This window comes from Orbicella franksi, chromosome 2, assembly GCF_964199315.1.
Source record: "Orbicella franksi chromosome 2, jaOrbFran1.1, whole genome shotgun sequence".
In the NCBI taxonomy this organism is placed as follows: domain Eukaryota; kingdom Metazoa; phylum Cnidaria; class Anthozoa; order Scleractinia; family Merulinidae; genus Orbicella; species Orbicella franksi.
In genome coordinates, this window is record NC_138146.1 from 10,290,915 (window position 1) to 10,312,368 (window position 21,454).

The following is a 21,454-nucleotide window of genomic DNA, read 5'->3' on the forward strand; positions in this document are numbered from 1 at the left end:
TCGGTGACCAGACCCAAACTTCCTCTCAACCAAATTTTGAATCACACAACCTGTGATGTTTATTCGCCAAAAGCTGTTGAAACATTAATACACGGACGATGTTATGGCTATTTTTTTCTTTATCGTGTGTAAAACACATTTTCTTTTAATTTTATCAAAATGTTGGATTCAAAGGGAATAATAAATACGCAAAAAAAAGTCAGCCGTGGAATGCGCTAACGTTGCATCTTTCACTTTCGCTACTTGACAAATAAGATCGTGTTTACTTTGCAAGGTTATTTCGAAAGGAGTGGCAGTCTTTAGTTTTCCGATTATTTTTTGTATTTTTAGGCAAGAGAAGTGAATTGTCATGCAGTTTTATTGAAACGAGTTCAGAGATCGAAAGGAAAATTAAATGTTTGCAAGGCAAGCAAAGAACGTGTCAGAACGTGCAAGGATTGCGTCATTGGTAGGGAAATAACCACCGTACTAAAGATAGCCATGTATAACATAATTCTTGAATTATGTGACTCATGTGACTACTTTGCTAGCCCTTTACTCCTTTACTCATGAAAAAAAAAAATTAAATTTAATCATTACTTTCAAGAAAGCAAGCAGCTGTTAATAGTGTTATTATTGTATCGTTCATGCCCATAATTATCCTGAAGAAAGTTCCAGATTAAGACCATTACGTCATCAGAGATTTTGCAACGGCTATGACTGATGGTGCAATAGTACAGTTTGTTTTGATCAAGTGATGTGTCTACAGTACTCAATGAATCATCAAGGACTGCTTTGGAATATGCTCTACAATGCGACTGTAGTGCTGAGAAAACAGTTAAATTTTAAAAGTGCGGTTGTAAGATCTAAAAGATCTTCTTGTTTATTTATTATTTTTACATTAGTCTTTTGAAGTACAAATATTTACAATTTTTTGAGTTACTGGCTTTATGAAGGATTTTACTTTGCTCCTTCCTTTGCTTCCAGTAAAATGTTTTTGAGAATCTGCTGACTAATGTATAAAGCTTCAGTGTTCTCTGTAAGCACCAAAGAGCAGCAAAAATCACCGTCTACATGTATTAGTCCTGAGCATGCTGGCTACTCTTAAAAGTAAATACATTTTTTAATGCAAAACAATCTTTTGTAAATTAAGTTTCTATATCTTCCAATTACCATGCAATGTAAATTTATTTAAAAACCTAGAAACAAAGTAAAACTCATGAAAAAGCAACTACTCTTGACTCTTTGACACCATTTTGTACCTCGGTTAAGAAATACATGATATGTCTATTGCTTTAAACTGCACTTCTCATTGTGGCAACCCAAATTTCATCATATGCTTCGAGTTATAGCGCCTAGAGCAGGCATGGATATGCGCTATAGAAATATTTATTTATTATTTTTTTATTTATTATTATTATAGTGTTCCATTTAAGTACAGTCATTATCTTCTAAAGATTAGATGATTCTGACATTAAATATGTGCTTCATATGCATCTGACAAAAACCTGAATAATAGGTCGGTCTCTTACAAGTGAATATGAAAGATCATATAATATTTGAACTGCTGAGAAAGATATGAAGACATGATTGATCATTACAGTTAACTTAAAGTGCACCTAACCCCCAAATTTTTTTTTTCACTAAAACAAATCTACTTGTTATTTGAAATACTTCTGCGAAAAAATTTTTGGATTCGGTTAAATCCTCGATTTTCTGTGCGCCAATGAAATCTCGAAAATAGCTCTAAAACACCGCCATTTTGTTTCATGACCGAGTTTGAGGAGAATGAATCCAGTGGCTGTTGTGACATCTACCCAGGAAGGTTGAATATCTCGCGTCCTCTCATTTCCTTCAGGATGGTGCAGTACACATTCGAAAAGTACTCAGAAACGCCTTCCAGAAGTGCTATCGGCTGTTGCAGCAATATCCCAGATATAAAGAAAGATATAGTGTACAATTTACTGGCAATGAACGGTCAATGCTACAATAAATAATGGTAATTGAACTGAGTGGAGTGCAATTTGGTCTGAAATCATATGCGTGATTTCAAAATGGAACAAGCGCACAGCACGAGTTCGATTTGATATCACAAGTATGATTTCAGACCAAAATTGCACGACCCGAAGTTCAATTGCCACTTTATTAATTCCATTTTGAAATCGCACAATTTTATCGCCTTAAATGTTAGATTCAGTAGCCGGCATTAAAATAGCGGAACCAGAAACAGCTTGACATCTCATTTAGTATGCAAAACGATGTCATGTGACAAAAACTCACTCGAGCATAACTAAGAAACAAGCAGTTCTGAAGCCAGAATGAAAGCAGTCTACTTCATGCATCAAAGTTAAATTATCATCCCCTGAATCAATGATGGAAGACCTTCCTTTTCTTCTGTGAATGAGGCTGAGACTTGTAGTTGTCTTTGGAGAAGGAATTTAAAGGTGCAGCTAGTGTAATTCTGCGATGGATTACTTTTGAGTTGTGAAACTCCCTCGAGTGCACAATGCCCAGTGGATAGTTTTTCTCTGTTAAATACCGTTCAGTGGCACTCTGCATGATTTTAAGGGATTCCAGCTGGTAAGTATCTCCGTTTCTTTTTGTGACCTCAGCGTAGAACTTAATACTCAAGACCTTGTCAAGTTCTTGCAATGTTGTTTGTTTCAAGATATTTTTAAGATGGCGGGGCACCAGCTTCGGAAGACATGCGGTCATTCACTGTTTTGTGGAGCGGGGCGTATTTTGATTACGTATGTTTATTCACAGCAACAGAGTTAACTCTTGTATTGCTTCGTTTGAAACTACTAGAAACCTGGAAACATCTACCTTCTTGAGATGGCCCTGAATTTGTTGTGTGGTTCTCGTTTGTTTGTGTTTTGTTGGACGGATCTTGAGCAGATGCTGAAGAAAAATCGTCAGAATATTCGTCAAAATGGACACTGAATGTTGGAAACTTCCTGTAAAGTAGGTCTTCAACCTGAAGGAGCTCATAATCGTCATTCAGATACTAATTAATTAAATTCGTCAAATGTTTTGAAAAACAACCACAACAACAACAAAGTTTTAGCGATAATAGTTGCAAAATTCGCCACACAATGGCTTTTTGTCTTTCATTTCCTGAAATTTTATTGCTTTAACTAACCTTGAAATCTGATTGGTTGTTTTGTTTTACTATCCTATTCTCATTGGCTGAGAAAAAGATGCGATTTAGAGCAAAAAATAGTGTGATTCGTGAATAAATCGCACTCCTGAAAGGCAATCAGATTGCAAGGATAACCAGTGATTTAAAAATGGATTTAATAAAGATGTAAACGGTGGTTGATTTTGTCGAACTGAAACAAGCGAACTGAGTCCGTGAGAACCATTGAAGAACTCTCAGTGGAATTTGTTCCGCAGACTTTCAAGCGCTATTTTCAAAATTTTCTGCTTAAAGCCAACCAGCAATTCATAGAAGTACTACTGACAACCTATATCTTCCAGTCCCACAGTATTTATAATATAGCCAGCAAAGTTGTTTGATGAATGAAGAAGCGTTACGACCGATGTACTGATATGTAAATGTAGGTTGCAACTGTACGCCGTGAACCAACACTTATTTCTCTTTCAATTTAGGTAAAAGTCGAAGATTAATCCTTAAGAATTACATGATAACAAAACTGTTAGACTCACAGATTTTTCGAAGGTTTGGAAATCAGTAGTGTGACAAACTTTCTGTGCGATACTTTGTATTCGTAATCTGTGCAATAGTGTCAAAAATATGACCGCGTAACATTATCTGTGGACTGCTCAGGGAACAATCCTTTTGGCTTATCCGACAAATTTCACTGCAAACTTTGAGAAACATTTACATTGGTTATTTGGAGTTACGACTTAAAACGTGTGACAATGTGAAATTTGTAATTGTATGAAATGTTTCCTTCCGCCTTCTCTTCCTGCAGCTGCAAAAATACAGGTCCAAACAATTCTACGATTTTCAATCGATCGAAGCCAGTGTTTTGGAAGTCATCAAGTCTCGAAAACTGCAACACTTATGTCGCTGTCATAAACATGAAGCATTCCAGAAAGTAAAACACAAACTGTATTTAATAGAACAACCATACCTTGACAAAATACATTCTCGCTAAGGACAAATGTAAACGGGCTATAAACACATGTAGGAATCTTGTGTTTAGGTGACAAAATTACCATCCAAAGCAGTCCTTGAATTTTCTTTACTGCTTTTGCCTGCTCCTTCACCTCGTATCTAGCTTTCCATTTCTAATATACAAGCAGTTCATCTGCAAAGAAGTCTTCCCCGTTGTCGCTTGAAATATTGCAAATTGCTCTCAAAGCTCTAAGTAGTGAGTTCACAGTTGTCGAACATACTCGATCGAAATTTATTTCGGATTCTTCCCAATCGAAACTTAACTCTGACGCCAGTGACGAAAAAGAAATGATTCTGAAACAAAACTTGGCCGTTTTAGTCCCAAAATATATTGGAACAATTAGTTTTGTTTTTCATTTTCTCAAGCAAATACAGAGAGCTGACTGAGGAGCCATTGTTTTCGGTTCCTGGGTAGACGTCATCAGCAACCGCCGCTCCAGACTCACTAAAACGCGGTCGTGCAACACTTCAAGCGCGACTTTGAAAGGGCATAGCAAATCCAGGACTCAACCAAATTCAAAAATGTTTTTGCCCAAATGCTTCAAATAACAAGTGGATTCATTTTAGCGAAAAAAAATTAGGGGTTAGGTGCACTTTAACAGTCCGGAATATCCCAATATATAAGAACATCCTTGACGTCATGAAACTTTTGTTCCCGAGGAAAATGGTGGCCATTTTTCAAAAACCCTGGGGCCCGTTTCTTGAAAGCCCTGGAAACTTTCCAGGCCCATAAAGTCATAGCACAATCTCGAACCTTACGATTACAGAGCTGTTTTATTCACATATTCTTAATATGAAGAGAAGTTCCCTTCATACAAGAAGTTTCAGGCGTATACACTTCTCCGTGTTTAGATACAGATAGACTAAAAATGGCTTCACAGGCCCGAAAAGTTTCCGGGGCTTTCGAGAAACGGGCCCTAGGGCAAAGTAGAAATCTGCTGTCCTGTGCTTTGTATGAGCTCCCATCCGGGACTTTTAGCTAGAAAACATCAAGAGGAAGCTTTTAGCGGCCATTTTGGATGCTAGTTGAGGAGATTCAAAGAGGTTTTATGTGGTTTAGCGCCATAGAAACGAAACAATGTACGACGATTTTCTGACACGTTTTTAAGGTAGGTGATGAACTTTTGTTTTTTTCTTGTACTCATGTATTTTTCATAAGGCTGGCAGTATTTTTTCTGAGCTCTTAAGTCAATAAACTTTCATCATGCCAAGTGCCAACATGGTAGACAAGCTAGATTTCTGGTAGACTTTTCTAGAAGTCAGACTACTATACATACATATATCTCCGAGCATTTAATCATCAGATGAGAGATAGCCCACCACACTGGGAACTACGTCCCTACTCTTTTCGATCAGTGTGTGGGTTCTTTTACGTCCCACAGAATTAATTATGAAGAGTTGTGAGACAGGGCCTACAGTTTGTCGTCCTTATCGAGAAGTCTAGAAAGTTTAACCATTTGCAGATGTCATTACAAAGGCAGCACTTTCTCCTCAATTATTTAAAGACCTTGAGTGTTGGTCCGGTCGGGGTTTGAAGCCGCAAACTCCAGCACACTAGTCCATTACTCTACCACTGAGCAAACCGGTCAGCAGTCTATCGCTGTTCTATTGCACTCAAGAATAACACGATTGACTTGTACTATTTTTGACTGGTTATCACTTTGTTGCTGACTAAAATGGACTTTTTTAGGTTTATCTTGGCTTGAAATTGCACCATGAGAGACTTCAGGCTCTTTGTCGAATTTGTGGAGAGACACTCAAGATCACAAGTGCAACGTGGAAGCAGCAGTGAAGTGGGTAAGTTTGGAAAGTCTTTGTTTTAATCGATTCGCCCAGTGTTCATCTATGTTTTATTTGTGTCAAGTGCCAATTAATTTGTGGAAAAAAGTATGTTGAAAGCTAGATAAAATTCCCACTCTTGCCAAAACGTGCATGGTATCCATGCATGGTATCCCACCTGAAATGCCAACCAGGCAGGGTAACAAAAGCCAAGAAAGCAAAGTACATAAATACTTTATTCAAGATACAGTCATAGCAACAATACAAAAATCTACATATACATGTAAAAATAAAAGCTTCAGATTAAAAAAAGACATCTTGAACTAAGGCCAGCTAATCTGAGTCATCGTGAATGAAATGATGAGTGGTTCATTGCCTTGAAATCAAAACAAACCTTGAAGCAGTAGTTTTTAAGGAAGAAAAACACCAAAGAGATAACAATATATCAACTGAGAAGAAACAAGCTATTATGATTTTGAATGGGAAAGGCTGCAATTGATAACCCTGAAAAACCTACGCTAAATGTTTAAGATGTGTCACCCTTGGCAGAGCTCCTTCTTCCATGGTTTAAACTGAAATCTATAATACTTCTTTGTTGCAGTTGTATCACTGGAGAGCCAACAGCCAGTTGAAAAAAACCTACAGCACAGAGGTAGTAGTGAAACAGACAGGCCGGGGGTAGTGCAGTGATTCCTATCAGTATCCCAAGGAATGGCACAAAAGGTAGAGGAGATTGTATGTGCTCATTTACCAGACAATGAGAGCAATGCAGACATGTAAGTTAAGGTTTGTGGAGAGCATTGTACTCTTTTTTTTGGAATTTTTTTAAAGTTATACACACTGCAGTTGTATCCAGGAGATGATTATTCTTTTCACCTCCTCATGAAGCTTGAATGTACCAGAAAATAATCATTATGAAAACAGACTGAAAATGTACAAGAGTTTAGGATGTAGTGTCAAGTGTTGAACATTGCTAACTGTGAAATTAATGCAAAACATTAATTGGTTGTGAACAGGAAACATATTACTTTGGTTAAGAATATGTAATGAAAAATAGAAAAAATAATCATGGCAACATAAGAGTCAATAGACCACTTGAGGGCACTCTCTTTTTTAGTGAGACTAATGTGGTAACTACATTCAAAATAAATTCATATTTTAGAACGAAAAATACATTTGTAATGATATTGACATCTGTAAGCAATGTACCGGTAATAATCTCCTAAATGTTTGTGATTTGTTTCAGGTCCTGCATTAATTCAAGGTTGAGAGTACCTAGAGAGTGAATGAAATAAAATGGATTTCACTTTCAAGACTGATTTTATTTTGTATATTACTTAAAGTAAATATTATGTACTTATTGACTGAGTGGGAGGGCTGGATGGGAAAATATTTGGCTCAAGGTCAGGACATACGGACCTTGCTGCACTTGGTCCGCACATCCTGACCGAGAGCCAAATATTTTCCCATCCGGCCTGACCTTACTCAGTCAATAAGCATTTTATCATATGACTACTTAGTGTTGAGAATTTTGAAAATTCTGTTTGAACCTAAATAGGATGTGATTACATAACATCAGACGGCTGTGCGTGGAACAACTACAAAAAAGATTCTAAAATAAAAGCTTGTCAGTTATTTCTTCGCGGTGAACAAGAAACTCACAATTTATCAAAAAACACGACTCATTTTCTCATTTTTGGTTTTCAATGCAAGTCCACAATTGCAATTCATGCTAATGGGATTGGCCAACCTGTCTTAAAAGCCAACGGAAAGTTGACATAAAGCTGTCAAAAATACGTCAAAACCGCTTTGCTTCACGCTTCACTGAAATTGTTAACAAATCTTCTTTGTCTGAAATACAAGACTCAGTTAAATGTCGGCATCGTTTCAAGCTATTTATCAACCTCTTGGATTCTCTTGAAGAAGGGAGAACCAGCAACTGAATATTAATGACACTGATGTTAGCTCCTGCAGTCAGTGCCTGGGTTTACTGGCTTTGCTGGCTTTGCTGTGTAGTGGAAATTACACTATTAAACAGGAGCAAGAGAGTTTTGTTATCTGAATAAACTGTACGGTAATGAACTTGTATTCGCACTCAGTTTTGCCTCTACAAACAACACCGATGTAGAAACTGAACTTTATTTGTGAGGAGTGTTGACTTTCTTTCTTTGCTTTCGGAGTGAGTTGGCTACTGAAGTAGTTCTGTATCAGACAGTTTGTCTGGATAGTAAAATTCCTTCTCAGAATGTTCACGTTCATCACTTGTTTCAAAGAGAACAAAATTTTGCAGCAACAAAATTGTATTTGTCATTAACTCACGTTGATTTTGCCATTCACGTTTCTAGTAGGGCCGTACACATTTCTAGTAGGGCCGTACGGGTTTTTCGGCCCTATCACTTGGATGCGTATGGCCCTCATACGGGACTTTTTTCTTATGGTTTTCCAAGGAAATTGCATGAGGGGCCGTACAATTCTTATGATAAATAATAATACCTTGGGATATGTGGATGGATTGTGAATGTTTCCTTGTCAACTTGTCCAGAAATTATATTTTGATATTTTTGGGTAAATAATTTGCTTAGTCAGCAATTATATGTAAGCTTTCATAATTTAAATGTGGAAATCTGATATGACATATTTTAGCACAGCGACAAATAGACACAGGAAATATTTAAAATAAATACCAAAATGGAGAAATTTCAGATTCACAAAGAATATATTAACAGATTCTTGACCTTCCATGCATCTGACAACACATTTTTCTAGCTTAGTATACATGTATTTTGTATGACAGAATAAGAATTTCTCACTCGTATGCTTTATTGAAAATTCTGTTTAATGACTTCTTGATTTGGCCAAAACGTATAACATTTTAGAGATTTAAAATTTATCTTGATAACTATATAATGCTGGCAAAGAACGTTCTGTCGATTTCGGAAAGATAATCCTAGATAAGAGGAAAGTCTGAATTCGCATATCAATTGTTTCTGTGCTTAAAAAAATGCAGAGTGAAGATGCTTACCGATTCTATGGTGTCTTTCCAAAGAATGATAACAGCAGCTCGTCAAACTCGGCCCGCAGTTCTCAATTCAAATTTCTTTCCGTAGTGCTTCCTTTGGTTCGAAGATAATTGTTATCTGGGCAGAATTGTCTGTGACAGAGAATGCGAACACAAACTTTCCTTTTATATCATAATTTCGACAGTATTGAACTCAATTTGGGACAAATATATACCTCCTGAAGACCTGCATTCATGGCATCGGTAGGAATTCACGACTCTCTTTGTCCGCCATCTTGAATTTCTTGGTTTGTTGTGAAACACAACACTCTAACTAAAACACGCATTCTCATTGGTGGAAGGGGGAGTTTCGTGACATCACAGATGTCCTAATATATTGGGATATTCCGGACTTCTTAAGCAGTTGTGAAATTAAAGCCTGAAAAAAATTTGGGCTTGAACAAGATTCGAACACATGACCTTTGCTATACTGGTGCAGTGCTCTACCAATTGAGTTATCAAGCCAACTTGGAGCTGGTCATGTGAGTTTGTAATATACACTTAGATGGCAAAGAATACAACTGGATAAGATATGAAGACATGATTGATCATCGCAGTTATACACACAACTTAAACAGTTGTGAAATTAAAGCCTGAAAAAAATTCAGGCTTCAATGGGATTCTAACCATGGCCTTTGCGACACTAGTGCAGTGTTCTACCAACTGAGCAATCTACAGGTACATGTATATTACGAACCCATAATGTGATCAGCTCCTGATGTACATGTCGTTGCGATCAAATTCTTTGAGAATACAGTAAGAATTTTTAAATCTTTATTATCTTAATACTTGGCTCTCATTAACCAAGCAGGAGGTCTGTATGGGAGAATCTTGACCAAGGTCGTGGGTACAGACCGAATGCAGTGAGGTCTGTACACATGACAAGGGTCAAGATTCTCCCATACAGACCGACTAAGCTGGGTTAATAAGATGTGTATTATATGGCACAAAAAAGAACAATTTAATTTGTTTAATTTAACTGGTTTGTACTGGCTGACATTTTGCTTGTGAACAGCGATGAGCTGAATTTAATTCTGCCAAAAATTTGCTCGTCCTCTACTTTTTTTTAGTGCAGAGTGCACTATTGGGATGGTTATGGGAGCTGCCTGCTGCTATGGCCCTATGGTGCTAAGGTGTAAACTTTAATGTTTGTTTAATTAATTTCAATTAATTAATTAGTCTAGAGGCAAGGAAGTAGTGGGGGTAGGGTGGGAAAGGTACATGTGTACTCTACGTAAAACACATTCCATCACCGTCACTTAGCTTTGAACATCGCAAAGTCATATATTTGTTTCAGGTAACCCCTTGCTCTCCTTGTGGCACCATTCTCCTTAGAACAAAACTAATTTGCCCTAAACGCATGCATAGATTAGTTAGTGTTCATGGCTTCTATATTAGGTGAAGGATACATTGCATACGGAATCACGCACAAATGTTGAGTGGTTTTCCTTATGGTAGAGCTCAACATGTAAGACGCATGCGTGCTAGCATCGTTAGTGTTATACACTATCTTTCCACATGGTATTTTATATATCGTGTCGTGACCAAGGACGGCAGTTATTTTTCAGGTAGTGCCAATTATCCCTTTTTATTGCAAAAGTGAAACGTTACTGTGGCTGCGTAGCGTTTAGAATTACACACAGGTTGGTTCAACAAATATCATCTGCTCTTTTCAATCTGCAATAATGTGCTTATCAGGGTTCAAATGTATTCCTTCTCCTTGGCGGCTTGTTTATTTCTTGCCTTAATTGTGTCTGTAAGAGAGACCAAAAGGTTCCCAAGTTAGTAGCTTTAATACTCCGCAAATAGTAAATTTGTAACAAAAGAAACCAGGAAAGTGCTCAAATATTGCTGCAGACACCGTGGCACCTAATGAAAGCACAAATTAATTTAATCAGTCTTTGAGGAGACTTATTCATATTGGCCAAGTAGCGCTGTTTAACTTCAATACTTTTTGTTGAAATACTTCTCAGCCATCAATATCGTTGTGTGTTAATTTTGAATTGTTTTATTGTTAACAACAAAGGTGGCAACAGAAAAAGAAAGTGGTATTTCGTGACTATCTGATAATTAAATTACTTCTTGTTCATTGGTAAAAATTTGCATTTTTAGTAAAACAACATCGTTTCTGTTCGGTTTCTTCATCACTACATCAGATATTTAACTTTCTTTCATTTATCTCCAAAAAACAAGGACATCTTCCGTATGTTTTGGAGAAAACAAGGGTTTCATATTACATGCCTTTGCTGCTTCAGCGTATTATTGAATTTAAAATGAACAAAAATCAGCGTAAAACATCAGTAGACCTTGAATGAAAATACAACCTTTAAACTTATACACTGCAAAGGGGAAAAGCCGTAGCAGACTACCAAGGTAGACACAAAGTGGAAGTGAACTGAGCAGGGGTGAGTGCTCAGGGGACTACTATACCAGAGCTATCAATTGCGCTCTGCACTGTCTGAAATTGTCTCACTAGTTTCTCACCAGGCTTTTTGGCACTTCCATAAATAAATATTGTTAGATGAAAATAGTTATCGATTTTACATGTTAATTTGCAACTTTTTCACTGCAAAACATTACCGGTCTAGATGTCGGTCTACATGGGAAAATCTAAACTGTTTTCAATATCAATTTCAGCCAATCAAATTCGTGAATTTGGTAGTTCCCAGTCCTTATGAGACAGAGCCATATAATAAATGTATGTATTATCTTAATTATCTTAACTTTATCATCTTAATTTCTATTCATATGAATTGCTTTTATCCAGCAGGATCAGCAGTAGAAAATGATGACTTTGGAGACTTTGCAGCATTCAGGACTGGAAGTCCTACTCAGAATCATTTGCCTGATGACACATTCTTCACTGCATTTCAGAGCAACACTGCATTGCAGGTGACGTATATAGAATCCAATTTGTTTCCAGTTTAGAGACCATTTGAAACAGTGCAACTCAGAAAGATTGATTTATTTTCTGTCTTTCCCTTTTTGACTGATACAGTATGCAGTCTGCCCGAGAAAACCCTGGTTTCATCTTAATTTTCAGTAGCATGTATTGTCATCATTATCAGTCCTAGATGCACCATATTAATTTTAATTACATATTACAGTACTGCTCATTGTAGGTTGTCTTTTTTCCTGTTCATTAATTTTATAAGGCATTTTCGTCACAATAATTATTTTCATATTGTCCTACATGTACATTTACATGTGACAGAAGAAAGTTTAAATAAAGTTGGATACTGCCAAGTGATTTCAAGTTCCTTAATATTCATTGTGTGGTGAAAATTATGGTCAAAATGATACAAGTGTAGTACAGCTATTTAGTCTAGTGGCCAGATGCGAAAAAGGCTCAATTTTTTAAGTTGGCTACATCCCATGGATGGCAAGCTGTTCATTTTAAAACTTAGAGCCTGCTGATTAAGAATCTGCTTGTTAACACACAGAAAAGTGTCCAAAGAACTTGGTAACCTGGCCTAAACAACCCATACCCCTTTGCGTTAAAATCTGATTACAATGAATTTATGCTATTTTTAATCTGTTTTTAGGGTCATACTTCTTTGGAAACTGATTATTTCTGCATCTCTGCCACTTACAAGCATTTTAACTTTAAAAAGCACTAAAATTGCTCTATTTTGCAAATTTCAGGAAGTGTTATGGTAATTAGAGCGAAGAGAGCCAAACTGCAAAGAAAATTTTATATTTCCACTCTTAAATCCCCCTAAAGACCATATATATTCACTCAGATACATCCTTTTCATATTTTGAAATCATTATTTGCACAGAAATATTCAAATTATGCATTGAAATAGAAAGAAAAACCTTTATAAGGCAACTGCATCAAGCCGGAAGTGGAATGAAATTCACTTCCGGTCTCATTATTCCACAACGATTGTGCACGCTATGGGTTAATCTCTCATAAGGGCGATGCCTTTAGCCCATGAAATAACGGATATGGCTCGTTGGCCTTAAGAACGACTCTTAAAGTGGTACATTTGATGAAAATGGCGTGAATTGTGACATCATGCAAAAAAGTCGTCATATACGTAACTAGGACGTTTAAGGAAGCTTCAGATCTGGGAAAGGATGACATATCGGAAAGTATGAAAGGGAAACTGGAAAACTGCACATTTGGCATGTACCACGGAAACTGTTACCAAAATTTCACAGCCAAGAATGTTCTCAATCATGTTGCTAAAAAGAGAAAAGTAGAGGAAATTTCATCTGGAGATAAGGACACTTCAGCTATTGAGCTCCAGGCCGATGCCTGCCTGACACGTGGAACTTCTCTCCTTTCAGGGTACACAAAACCCCTTATATCGATCTGAAGGCTAAAGGTCAGAATGCAAAAGGCTTATCATGGCAGAATAAGCTTCTGGCACCTGACATATCGATCTGAGGCTTAAATTGTCTAGTGCGATGAGGTGTCTAAGGGTCAGATCGTTGAGTGTGGTCTTAACCATAGTGTTGAAAATGATACGTTTATTACAGAGCCAAAGGATGTATCTCTCAAGAACCACGTGTATCATGCCCCAAGACCGTGCGTGCCACCCTTTTAAGTCCGGAGCTGAACATACCATGGCCACCATAGTCAAATGCAATTAACAAAGGGAACATCATGTTCCAACTGTTGTTTACAACTTACTTGCTTTGATCATTTGTGAGGATGGTGAAGGAGAGGAGGAGAAGGTGAATTTAGATGAAAGTTGCCAGCGTCTTATTCTGTCCCTTGCCCGAGACCCCTTATACAATGTCTCAAAGGGAAGGATGAAAACGCCCAAACATGTTGCCTGAAGTATGAAGTATGAAGAATTCGGCAAACGGTCAAGCAGGAAGATGAGTTGCTATTGGCGATCATACATCAAAATGGCTTGTCTGCTTCTGTGTTTCATACAGTCAATCAGAGAGGGTGATTGGAACTTACATCCCGCCTGTATTCTTGACATGCTTCCTTGGATGTTCGCCTATGATTGAACCAACTTCTCCAGATACCTATCAGTCCACTGGTGTGACATGATGTCACACAAAGATGTACACCCTTCTGCCCATGAAGTATTCAAAACTGGCAACTTTGTGGTTCAACACTCAAGCAGTGCATTCAGTCAATTAGCTGTTGATCAGATGATCAAGCAGACTATTATTAGAGACAAAATCAAAAGGTGGAATTGTAATGTTTAGCCTGAATAAGGGAGCTGAGCAGCGATGGCTACTAACCTCGCATGAGCAGGCAGCAATCACCCAAGCTTGCTGTGAGATTGCTGGAATATCCACGCCAAATGGTGAAGGTGTAATTAAGGAGAAAGGAAAAGGGGGGATGTCAGTTCACGAAATGTCACATCAATGTTGATGTGAGGAAGGTACTGTCCACTCTGAGCGACTGGGTCAATCTGTTTCTACAATCTGACCCTGATGAACTTTGCCACATTGCATCAGGAATGATGGCCTCAAAGATGATGGAAGAAGACCTGTACGGCCTACGATAAGGGTAAAGAAACAATGACAGCTTTTATCAGGAGGAGGTTGACGACTAATGAAATTTCCTTCCATGATCCAATACCGAAACTAAAGCTGGCCACCTTTGATTCTATGCCCATTTCACCTGTTAAGATAGGTGGGAAAGAAGTGATGCTCTTTGCTCGTCTTCTCATTGTCGCTCAGACAAGAGATAGGGATGTACAAGAAGTCTTCCAGTATTCCCTAGGTCCTTTTCCGTGGTCTCTGGCTTCAGTGGATGGGTCCCTCTGCAAGACTGTCAAGTCTAAGTTACTGGAAACGCTGATTGAAGGAGTCAAACCAACTGATCCACCCACTGCAGCATTGATTGTTGATGGCATGGCTGTACTTCAAGCAATGAAAGAAATTCCAGGACATTTGAAGAGTTGGCAACTTCTGTTTTTCATTTAGTTGTTCCCCAGACAACCTTAACCCGAGATTGTTGATTTTGTTACAGATAGATATTGTGATGTATCTATCAAGAATCCCAAGGGAGAAAAACATGCTAGTGTAGGAGCTGTCAAAGTTAAAATAACTGGAGGTGGTCAAGAGTGTCTCAAACAGTGGAACAAGTTCTTAATGGGGAGAACAAGAGGATGTTAATGAGATTTCTCCTTCAGCAGTGGTCAAGGGACAACTATGTGAATCGGATTGGGAATCGTAACATCTATTTTGCTGTTGAAGACAAGTGCTTTCAATTATCTGTCAATGATGGAAAGGTTGTTTGTGAGGAGATCACTGACTTAAACAGCAACCGTGAAGAAGCTGACACAAAGTTACTTCTCCATGCAAAGCATGCATCTGAAAATGGTGAGACCACCATAATAATCAAGTCTCCAGACACTGATGTGGCAATTCTGGCTTGTCATTTTTGCAGGGATATATCAAGCAACATTTATCTGGAGATTTCTGCCATAGCTGATGCTGTTGGGCCCCATCTCTGCAATGCCCTACCTGGTCTGCATGCTATCACCAGTTGGGACTCAACTAGCGCGGTTGCAGGTCAAGGGAAGAAGACTGTCCTGAAGTTTTGTAAGACAGACCCGGTGGCCTGCGATGGTATGGCGACTCTTAGGCGTTCATTTGACGCAGAGACAGTCCCTTTTTCTGCATGTGAGGGATTTGATGTGTGCAAGATGTACGGTAAGTCAAAACTGGTTGAAGTTAATGAATGTCAATATATTACCCTTGTGCGAAGCAAGGCCAGTCACAGACTCTTCCGCGATGTCAGGATGCACTGTTGTTGGTCCTTCGTAGTCGAAGATGACCAAAGACATCTAGTTTGTTAATAAATTTCTATGGTGTATCCGGAGGTGGCTGGTGAGACCAATCCAGGCAAGGAAGCCTCTCCCACAGGTAGGGCAGAAGTGGGTAGGGGCTGTGCTGTTAGTGCTGGCGGCTCTTTCCTTGCGTAATGCTCGCTTCTCCTCGGCTTGACGGGACCTACGTTTCTCTGCTGCGTGGGCTCCTTTGGTGATGAGTTGGTGCCAGGAGGGTCTGTCGGAGGCAAGAGACTCTCAGGACTCAGTGCTGATGTTGAAGTCTTTTAAGGAGACTTTTAAACTGTCCTTGTAACGTTTTCGCTGCCCTTCAACTGTGTGCTTGCCATAGCAGAGTTCCCCGTAGAAGAGCTGCTTTGGAATCTGGCATGCAGGAGACGTGGCCTGCCCATCTCAGCTGGGCCTTGCGCATGACAGTGATGGCACTGGGAAGGTCTGCCTGCTTCAGGACTTCTGTGTCCAAGACTTTGTCCTGCCAGCGAATGTGGAGAATGTTTCGGAGGCACCGCAGATGAAAATGGTTGATCAGCTTCTCATGCCGTCTGTACGCAGTCCAGGTTTTGCAGCCGTAGAGTAAAGAGGTGAGGACCACAGCATGGTAGACTTTGAGCTTGGTATTGAGGCTGATTCCTCTTCTCTCCCAGACTTTCTTGTGCAGTCTCCCGAACGCGCTGCTTGCCTTGGAGATTCTGTTGTTGATCTCAGCGTCAATGTTTGCATTGTGAGAGAGTGTGCTGCCCAGGTATGTGAAAGTCTCTACTGCCTGTAGTATCTGACCATTCACCGTTATCTGCAGCTCGTGGTACTACTTGTTCGGGGCTGGCTGGTACATTACTTCTGTCTTCTTGGTGCTGATGGTGAGGCCGAAGTTGTTGCAAGCTGTGGAAAAACTGTCCATCTCCGCTTGCATTTCTTGCTCATTGCTGGCATTGAGGGCACAGTCGTCAGCAAAGACAAAGTCTCTAAGAATAGTTTCCTTTACCTTAGTAACGGCCTGCAGCCTCCTGGGGTTGAACAGTTTCCCATCGGACCGGTACCAGATGTTGATGCCAGGATCACATTCCCTGAAGGCCTCAGACAGCATTGCTGAGAACATCAAGCTGAACAGCATCGGGGCCAGGACACAACCCCTTTTGACTCCATTGGTCACTGGGAAGGCTTCGGATGGTTCACCATCGTCGAGGACTCTCGCCATCATGCCGTCATGGAATTGGCGGACGATTGTGATGAAAGTGCTCAGACAGGCAAATTTCTCCATGATCTTCCAGAGGCCTTCCCGGCTGACTGTATCGAAGGCCTTGGTCAGGTCAACGAAGGTCTTGTAGAGGTTGCGATCCTGTTCCATGCACTTCTCCTGGAGCTGACGAGCAGCGAAGATCATGTCACTAGTCCCACGACCTGCACGGAAGCCACAATGGCTCTCAGGGAGGAGGCCTTGCTCCAGATGCTCCAGCAAGCGGTTGAGCAGGACACGGGCCAAGATCTTGCCTGCTATAGACAAGAGGGATATTCCTCTGTGGTTATCGCATGCCTGACGATTGCCCTTCCGCTTATAGATGTGCACAACTGTGGCATCCCTGAATTCTTGTGGCAGGTGCTTTTGGTACCACATAGACTGGAACAGGCTTGTCAGCTGATTATGGTTTTGCCACCTGTCTTGTATACCTCAGCAGGAATGGTGTCAGGGCCTGGAGCTTTCCCTGTGGTCATCTGCTTGATGGCTTTGTTGACCTCTTCATATGTAGGTGGGGTGTCGATCTCTGTGTTAATTGCGAGTTGAGGGAGGCGTGCGATTGCTTGGTCATTGATAGCTGCAAGGCGGTTGAGCACATTGTTAAAGTGCTCTGCCCATTTGTCCAGGATCCGCTTCTTGTCGGTCAGCAGGGTTGAGCCTTCTGCACTAAGTAGGGGAGAGGATCCACTGGACTGTGGTCCATAGACAGCTTTCAGTGCATCATAAAACCTCTTTGTGTCGTGTCTGTCGGCATATCCTTGGATTTCATCGGCCTTGGCGCTAAGCCAGGAGTCCTGCATAGAGCAGAGCTTAGCTTGGACTGTGCTGCGCATGTTGGTGAAGGCAGCTTTCTTCACCACATTGGTCGGGTCGTTCTGGAGGGCCCACAACATCCTTTTTAGTGCAGAGTGCACTATTGGGATGGTTATGGGGGTTGCCTGCCGCTAAGGAACTAAGGCGCTATGGCGCTATGGCCCTATGGCGCTAAGGTGTAAACTTTAATGTTTGTTTAATTAATTAATTTCAATTAATTAATTAGTCTAGAGGCAAGGAAGTAATGGGAGTAGGGTGGGAAAGGTACATGTGTACTCTACGTAAAACACATTCCATCGCCGTCGCTTAACTTTGAACATCGCAAAGCTATATATTTGTTTCAGGTAACCCCTTGCTCTCCTTGTGGTACCATTCTCCTTAGAAGAAAACTAATTTGCCCTAAATGCATGAGTAGATTAGTTAGGGTTCGTGGCTTCTATATTAGGTGAAGGATACATTGCATACGGAATCACGCACAAATGTTGAGTGGTTTTCCTTATGGTAGAGCTCAACATGTAAGACGCATGCGTTCTAGCATTGTTAGTGTTATACACTATCTTTACACGCAGTATTTTATATATCGTGTCATGCGACCAAGGACGGCAGTTATTTTTCAGGTAGTGCCAGTTGTCCCTTTTTATTGCAAAAGTGAAACGTTACTGTGGCTGCGTAGCTTTTAGAATTACAAACAGGTCAGTTCAACAAATATCATCTGCTGTTTTCAATCTACAATAGTGTGCTTGTCAGAGTTCAAATATATTGCTTCTCCTTAGCGACTTGTTTATTTCTTGCCTTAATTGTGTCTGTAAGAGAGACCAAAAAGTTCTCAAGTTAGTGGCGTTAATACTCCGCAAATTGTGAATTTGTAACAAAAGAAACCAGGAAAATGCTCAAATGTTGATGCAGACGCCGTGGCACCTAATGAAAGCGCAAATTAATTTAATCAGTCTTTGAGGAGACTCATTCATATCGGCCAAGTATCGCTGTTTATCTTCAATACTTTTCGTTGAAAAGCTTCTCAGCTATCAATATCGTTGTGTGTTAATTTTGAATTGTTTTATTGTTAACAACAAAGGTGGCAACAGAAAAAGAAAGTGGTATTTCGTGACTATCTGATAATTAAATTAGTTCTTGTTCATCGGTAAAAATTTGCATTTTTAGTAAAACATCGTCTCTGTTCCGTTTCTTCATCGCTACATCAGATATTTAACTTTCTTTCATTTATCTCCAAAAAACAAGGACATCTTCCGTATGTTTTGGAGAAAACAGGGGTTTCATATTACATGGCTTTGCGAGGAAAACAAAAGTATCAAGTTACAAAGTTGGCGTGAAGAGCTAAATTGTCACGTTTGCTGCTTCAGCGTATTGTTGAATTTAAAATGAACGAAAATCAACTTAAAGCACCAGTAGTAATTAATTTGTGCGTAATGTTTGGACCTTGAATGAAAATACAACCTTGAAACATACACACTGCAAAGGGGAAAAGCCGTAGCAGACTACCAAGGTAGACACAAACCGGAAGGGAACCGAGTAGGGGTGAGTACTTATGGGACTACTGTACCAGAGCTATCAATTACGCTCTGCACTATCTGAGATTGTCTCACTAGTTTTTTCTTCGAGCAAAGAGTGTATCTCACTGTCGTTCTCGTCAAACCAGTCCTGGTGGTGTCTGGTAGCAGGGCCAAGAGTTTCCAGGGCAGCAGAGTGATCTGCGTCCCTGAATGATGCCCATTTCTCTTCGACACTTTCAAGATTGGGTTGGAGGTTCTCGAGTTTGTTGTCCAGGTTTAGTTTGAGTTTTTGAACAGTGTCAGGGCATTTGAGTTTTTTAGCATTTAGTCTTCTGGGGACTTTCTTCCCCTGAGGCCTTCTCTTCAGCTGGATAGCAACATTCAATTTTGAGATAATCAGGCGATGGTCTGTCCAGCAGTCGGCGCCACACATGGCTTTGGTCACTTGTACGTCCTGCCTGTCCTTGGCCCTGGCGATGACATAGTCAATGAGATGCCAGTGCTGTGAACGAGGATGCATCCATGTTGTCTTGTTGTGGGTTGGCAGGCGGAACCTGGTGTTGGTAATGGCCAGGTTGTGTGAGGCACACAGACTGAGCAGGAGGAGACCATTGCTGTTGCATTTTCCTACTCCGTGTTTTCCGATGGTTCTAGGCCAGGCTTGGTGGTCATTGCCGACGCGTGCATTGAAGTCGCCAAGGATGATGAGCCTCTCTGATTTAGGGACAGAGGCTATGAGGGAGTCAAGTTCTTCATAAAACCTGTCTTTGATCTCATTAGGGTTGGTCATGGTTGGGGTGTAGGCACTTATCAAGGTGGCATTTGTGGCAGCTGCATTTTCATGAGGCGATCGTTGAGACCCTCAGGAATGCAGGCAAGTTTATGGACGTGTGTCATTTTGATGGCAAATCCCACTCCTGCCTCCCGCCGCTCTTCGCAGCTGCATCAGCTCCAGAAGAATGTGTAGCTGCCACCAGACTCTGTCAGCTGGCCTTCGTCAGCATAGCGTGTCTCACTGAGAGCCACAATATCAACTTTATAGCGATCAAGTTCCCTAGCCACTAAGGCAGTCCTTCTCTCTGGCCTGTTCGCTTTAGTGTTGTCAAGTAGAGTTCTAACATTCCAAGACGCTAAGATGAGCGCTTTTGTTTCCTTTCTCTGGTTTCAACCGCAGAAAAGGGATCCCCGCCAGTCGCAGTTTTCTGGCCAGGGCGAGGTGAGGCTGGCTATGTTTAAGGCACCTTTTCTAGCCCCGTCCTCATGCTACAGAGGCGAGCAGAGCGGTCCTGAAGGGGGCTGCTCGTGACTTGGATTAAAGTGAGGGAGACTTGTGCAGGATCAGCCTCACTCTCTTGTCCTGATGCGCTGGGTCCAGTGGCAAGACAAGGTCGAGACGACTGGGGACGGACCAGGATGCAGGAGTTGCCGGAAGGTGACAAATATGCCCTGCAACCGCCTATCGGGACTCCACTCCGGTTTTTCTTTCAGGGTTTGCTCCCATAACCTTTGGCTATCCCTAGCCACCACAAGGCAGTGGAACCGTAACCCTAGTCAAGGGAGGCTAAGGGTGTACTGACACTTGCCCAAGGTGTCCACCCAGGCCAGTGGAGGGAAGGAGGCGCCTTACTGTTCCATTCTAGACTGGCACCAAGCAAGGTCTAGCCACTGCCCTAAGAAATGCACTAAGAAATCACACAATGCATGCAAACTACCAAGCAGCCATCTGGCATCATGCACCAGATGCAAATCCTGAGATTCCATCCCCTGAGAGCCACAGATGGCTTATTAGAGATGGTCAAGTTGATATGAACTGGATGTTGCCACCGCCTGCACCTGAGGCATTACTGCTGAGCTTATACTGTGTGGATCATGGATGTACTACAGACTGCACAACTGGTCACTTTCGATGCAAAAGAAATGGTGTACCCTGTGCAGAATTATGCCAGTGAGGTGAGAAATGTGACAATCCTCACAACTATGTGTGGGAGGAACACCTGAGGACAGTGAAGGTGACGAAGAATGTTAGATTGTGCTGACAAAAAAAGAACATTTTCAGCAACAAATGTAAGCATATGAATTTAAGCATTACACATCAGTCCTACAGAGTAGAGGTACTGTAAATGATATTACTCTATGAAGTTGTTAAACAGTTCAATTCACGCCATT

At 40.5% G+C, this 21,454-nt stretch overlaps 3 protein-coding genes and 1 long non-coding RNA gene across 7 annotated transcripts in view; 3 read left to right on the forward strand and 1 right to left on the reverse strand.

Moving 5' to 3' along the window:
- The window catches only part of LOC145479973 (clathrin interactor 1-like), a 111,207-nt gene that overhangs the window by 67,579 nt on the left and 22,174 nt on the right, over window positions 1-21,454 (forward strand). For 2 of the 3 annotated variants that reach the window (XM_081458462.1, XM_081458460.1), the window contains exon 7: window positions 11,728-11,852. In XM_081458462.1, coding sequence (XP_081314588.1) covers window positions 11,728-11,852 — 125 coding nt within the window. The remainder of the gene's footprint in view (window positions 1-11,727; window positions 11,853-21,454) is intronic. The other variant, XM_081458461.1, reaches the window with a different exon arrangement.
- Window positions 453-11,721, forward strand: LOC145480047 (uncharacterized). Of its 2 annotated transcripts, XR_014048498.1 has the most exons (3): window positions 453-5,920; window positions 6,504-6,625; window positions 7,149-11,721. It is a non-coding gene; the product is annotated as an uncharacterized LOC145480047 (long non-coding RNA). The 2 variants fall into 2 exon arrangements; XR_014048497.1 differs by lacking the exon at window positions 7,149-11,721 and having other exon boundaries at window positions 6,504-7,108.
- On the forward strand, window positions 11,860-21,059 carry LOC145480027 (uncharacterized). The gene is made up of 2 exons (XM_081458520.1): window positions 11,860-15,692; window positions 20,976-21,059. Coding segments are annotated over exons 1-2 (648 nt in total). The 5' UTR covers window positions 11,860-15,046; the 3' UTR covers window positions 20,978-21,059.
- LOC145480019 (protein CFDP2-like) lies at window positions 17,792-20,977 on the reverse strand. The gene is made up of 2 exons (XM_081458515.1): window positions 19,382-20,977; window positions 17,792-17,858 (listed from the first exon to the last, which is right to left on the reverse strand). Exons 1-2 carry the CDS (start codon window positions 20,076-20,078, stop codon window positions 17,818-17,820), a joined length of 738 nt encoding a protein of 245 aa, XP_081314641.1. The 5' UTR covers window positions 20,079-20,977; the 3' UTR covers window positions 17,792-17,817.

Bases quoted from the DNA above. Each gene is read 5' to 3' on its own strand.
- LOC145480027 (XM_081458520.1), top strand. From the start codon at position 15,047: ATGTTAATGAGATTTCTCCTTCAGCAGTGGTCAAGGGACAACTATGTG.
- LOC145480019 (XM_081458515.1), bottom strand. From the start codon at position 20,078: ATGACCAACCCTAATGAGATCAAAGACAGGTTTTATGAAGAACTTGAC. The intron at 17,859-19,381 runs GTGAGACAATCT...TGCACTAAAAAG, and splicing joins TTTGCTCGAAGAAAAAACTA to GATGTTGTGGGCCCTCCAGA.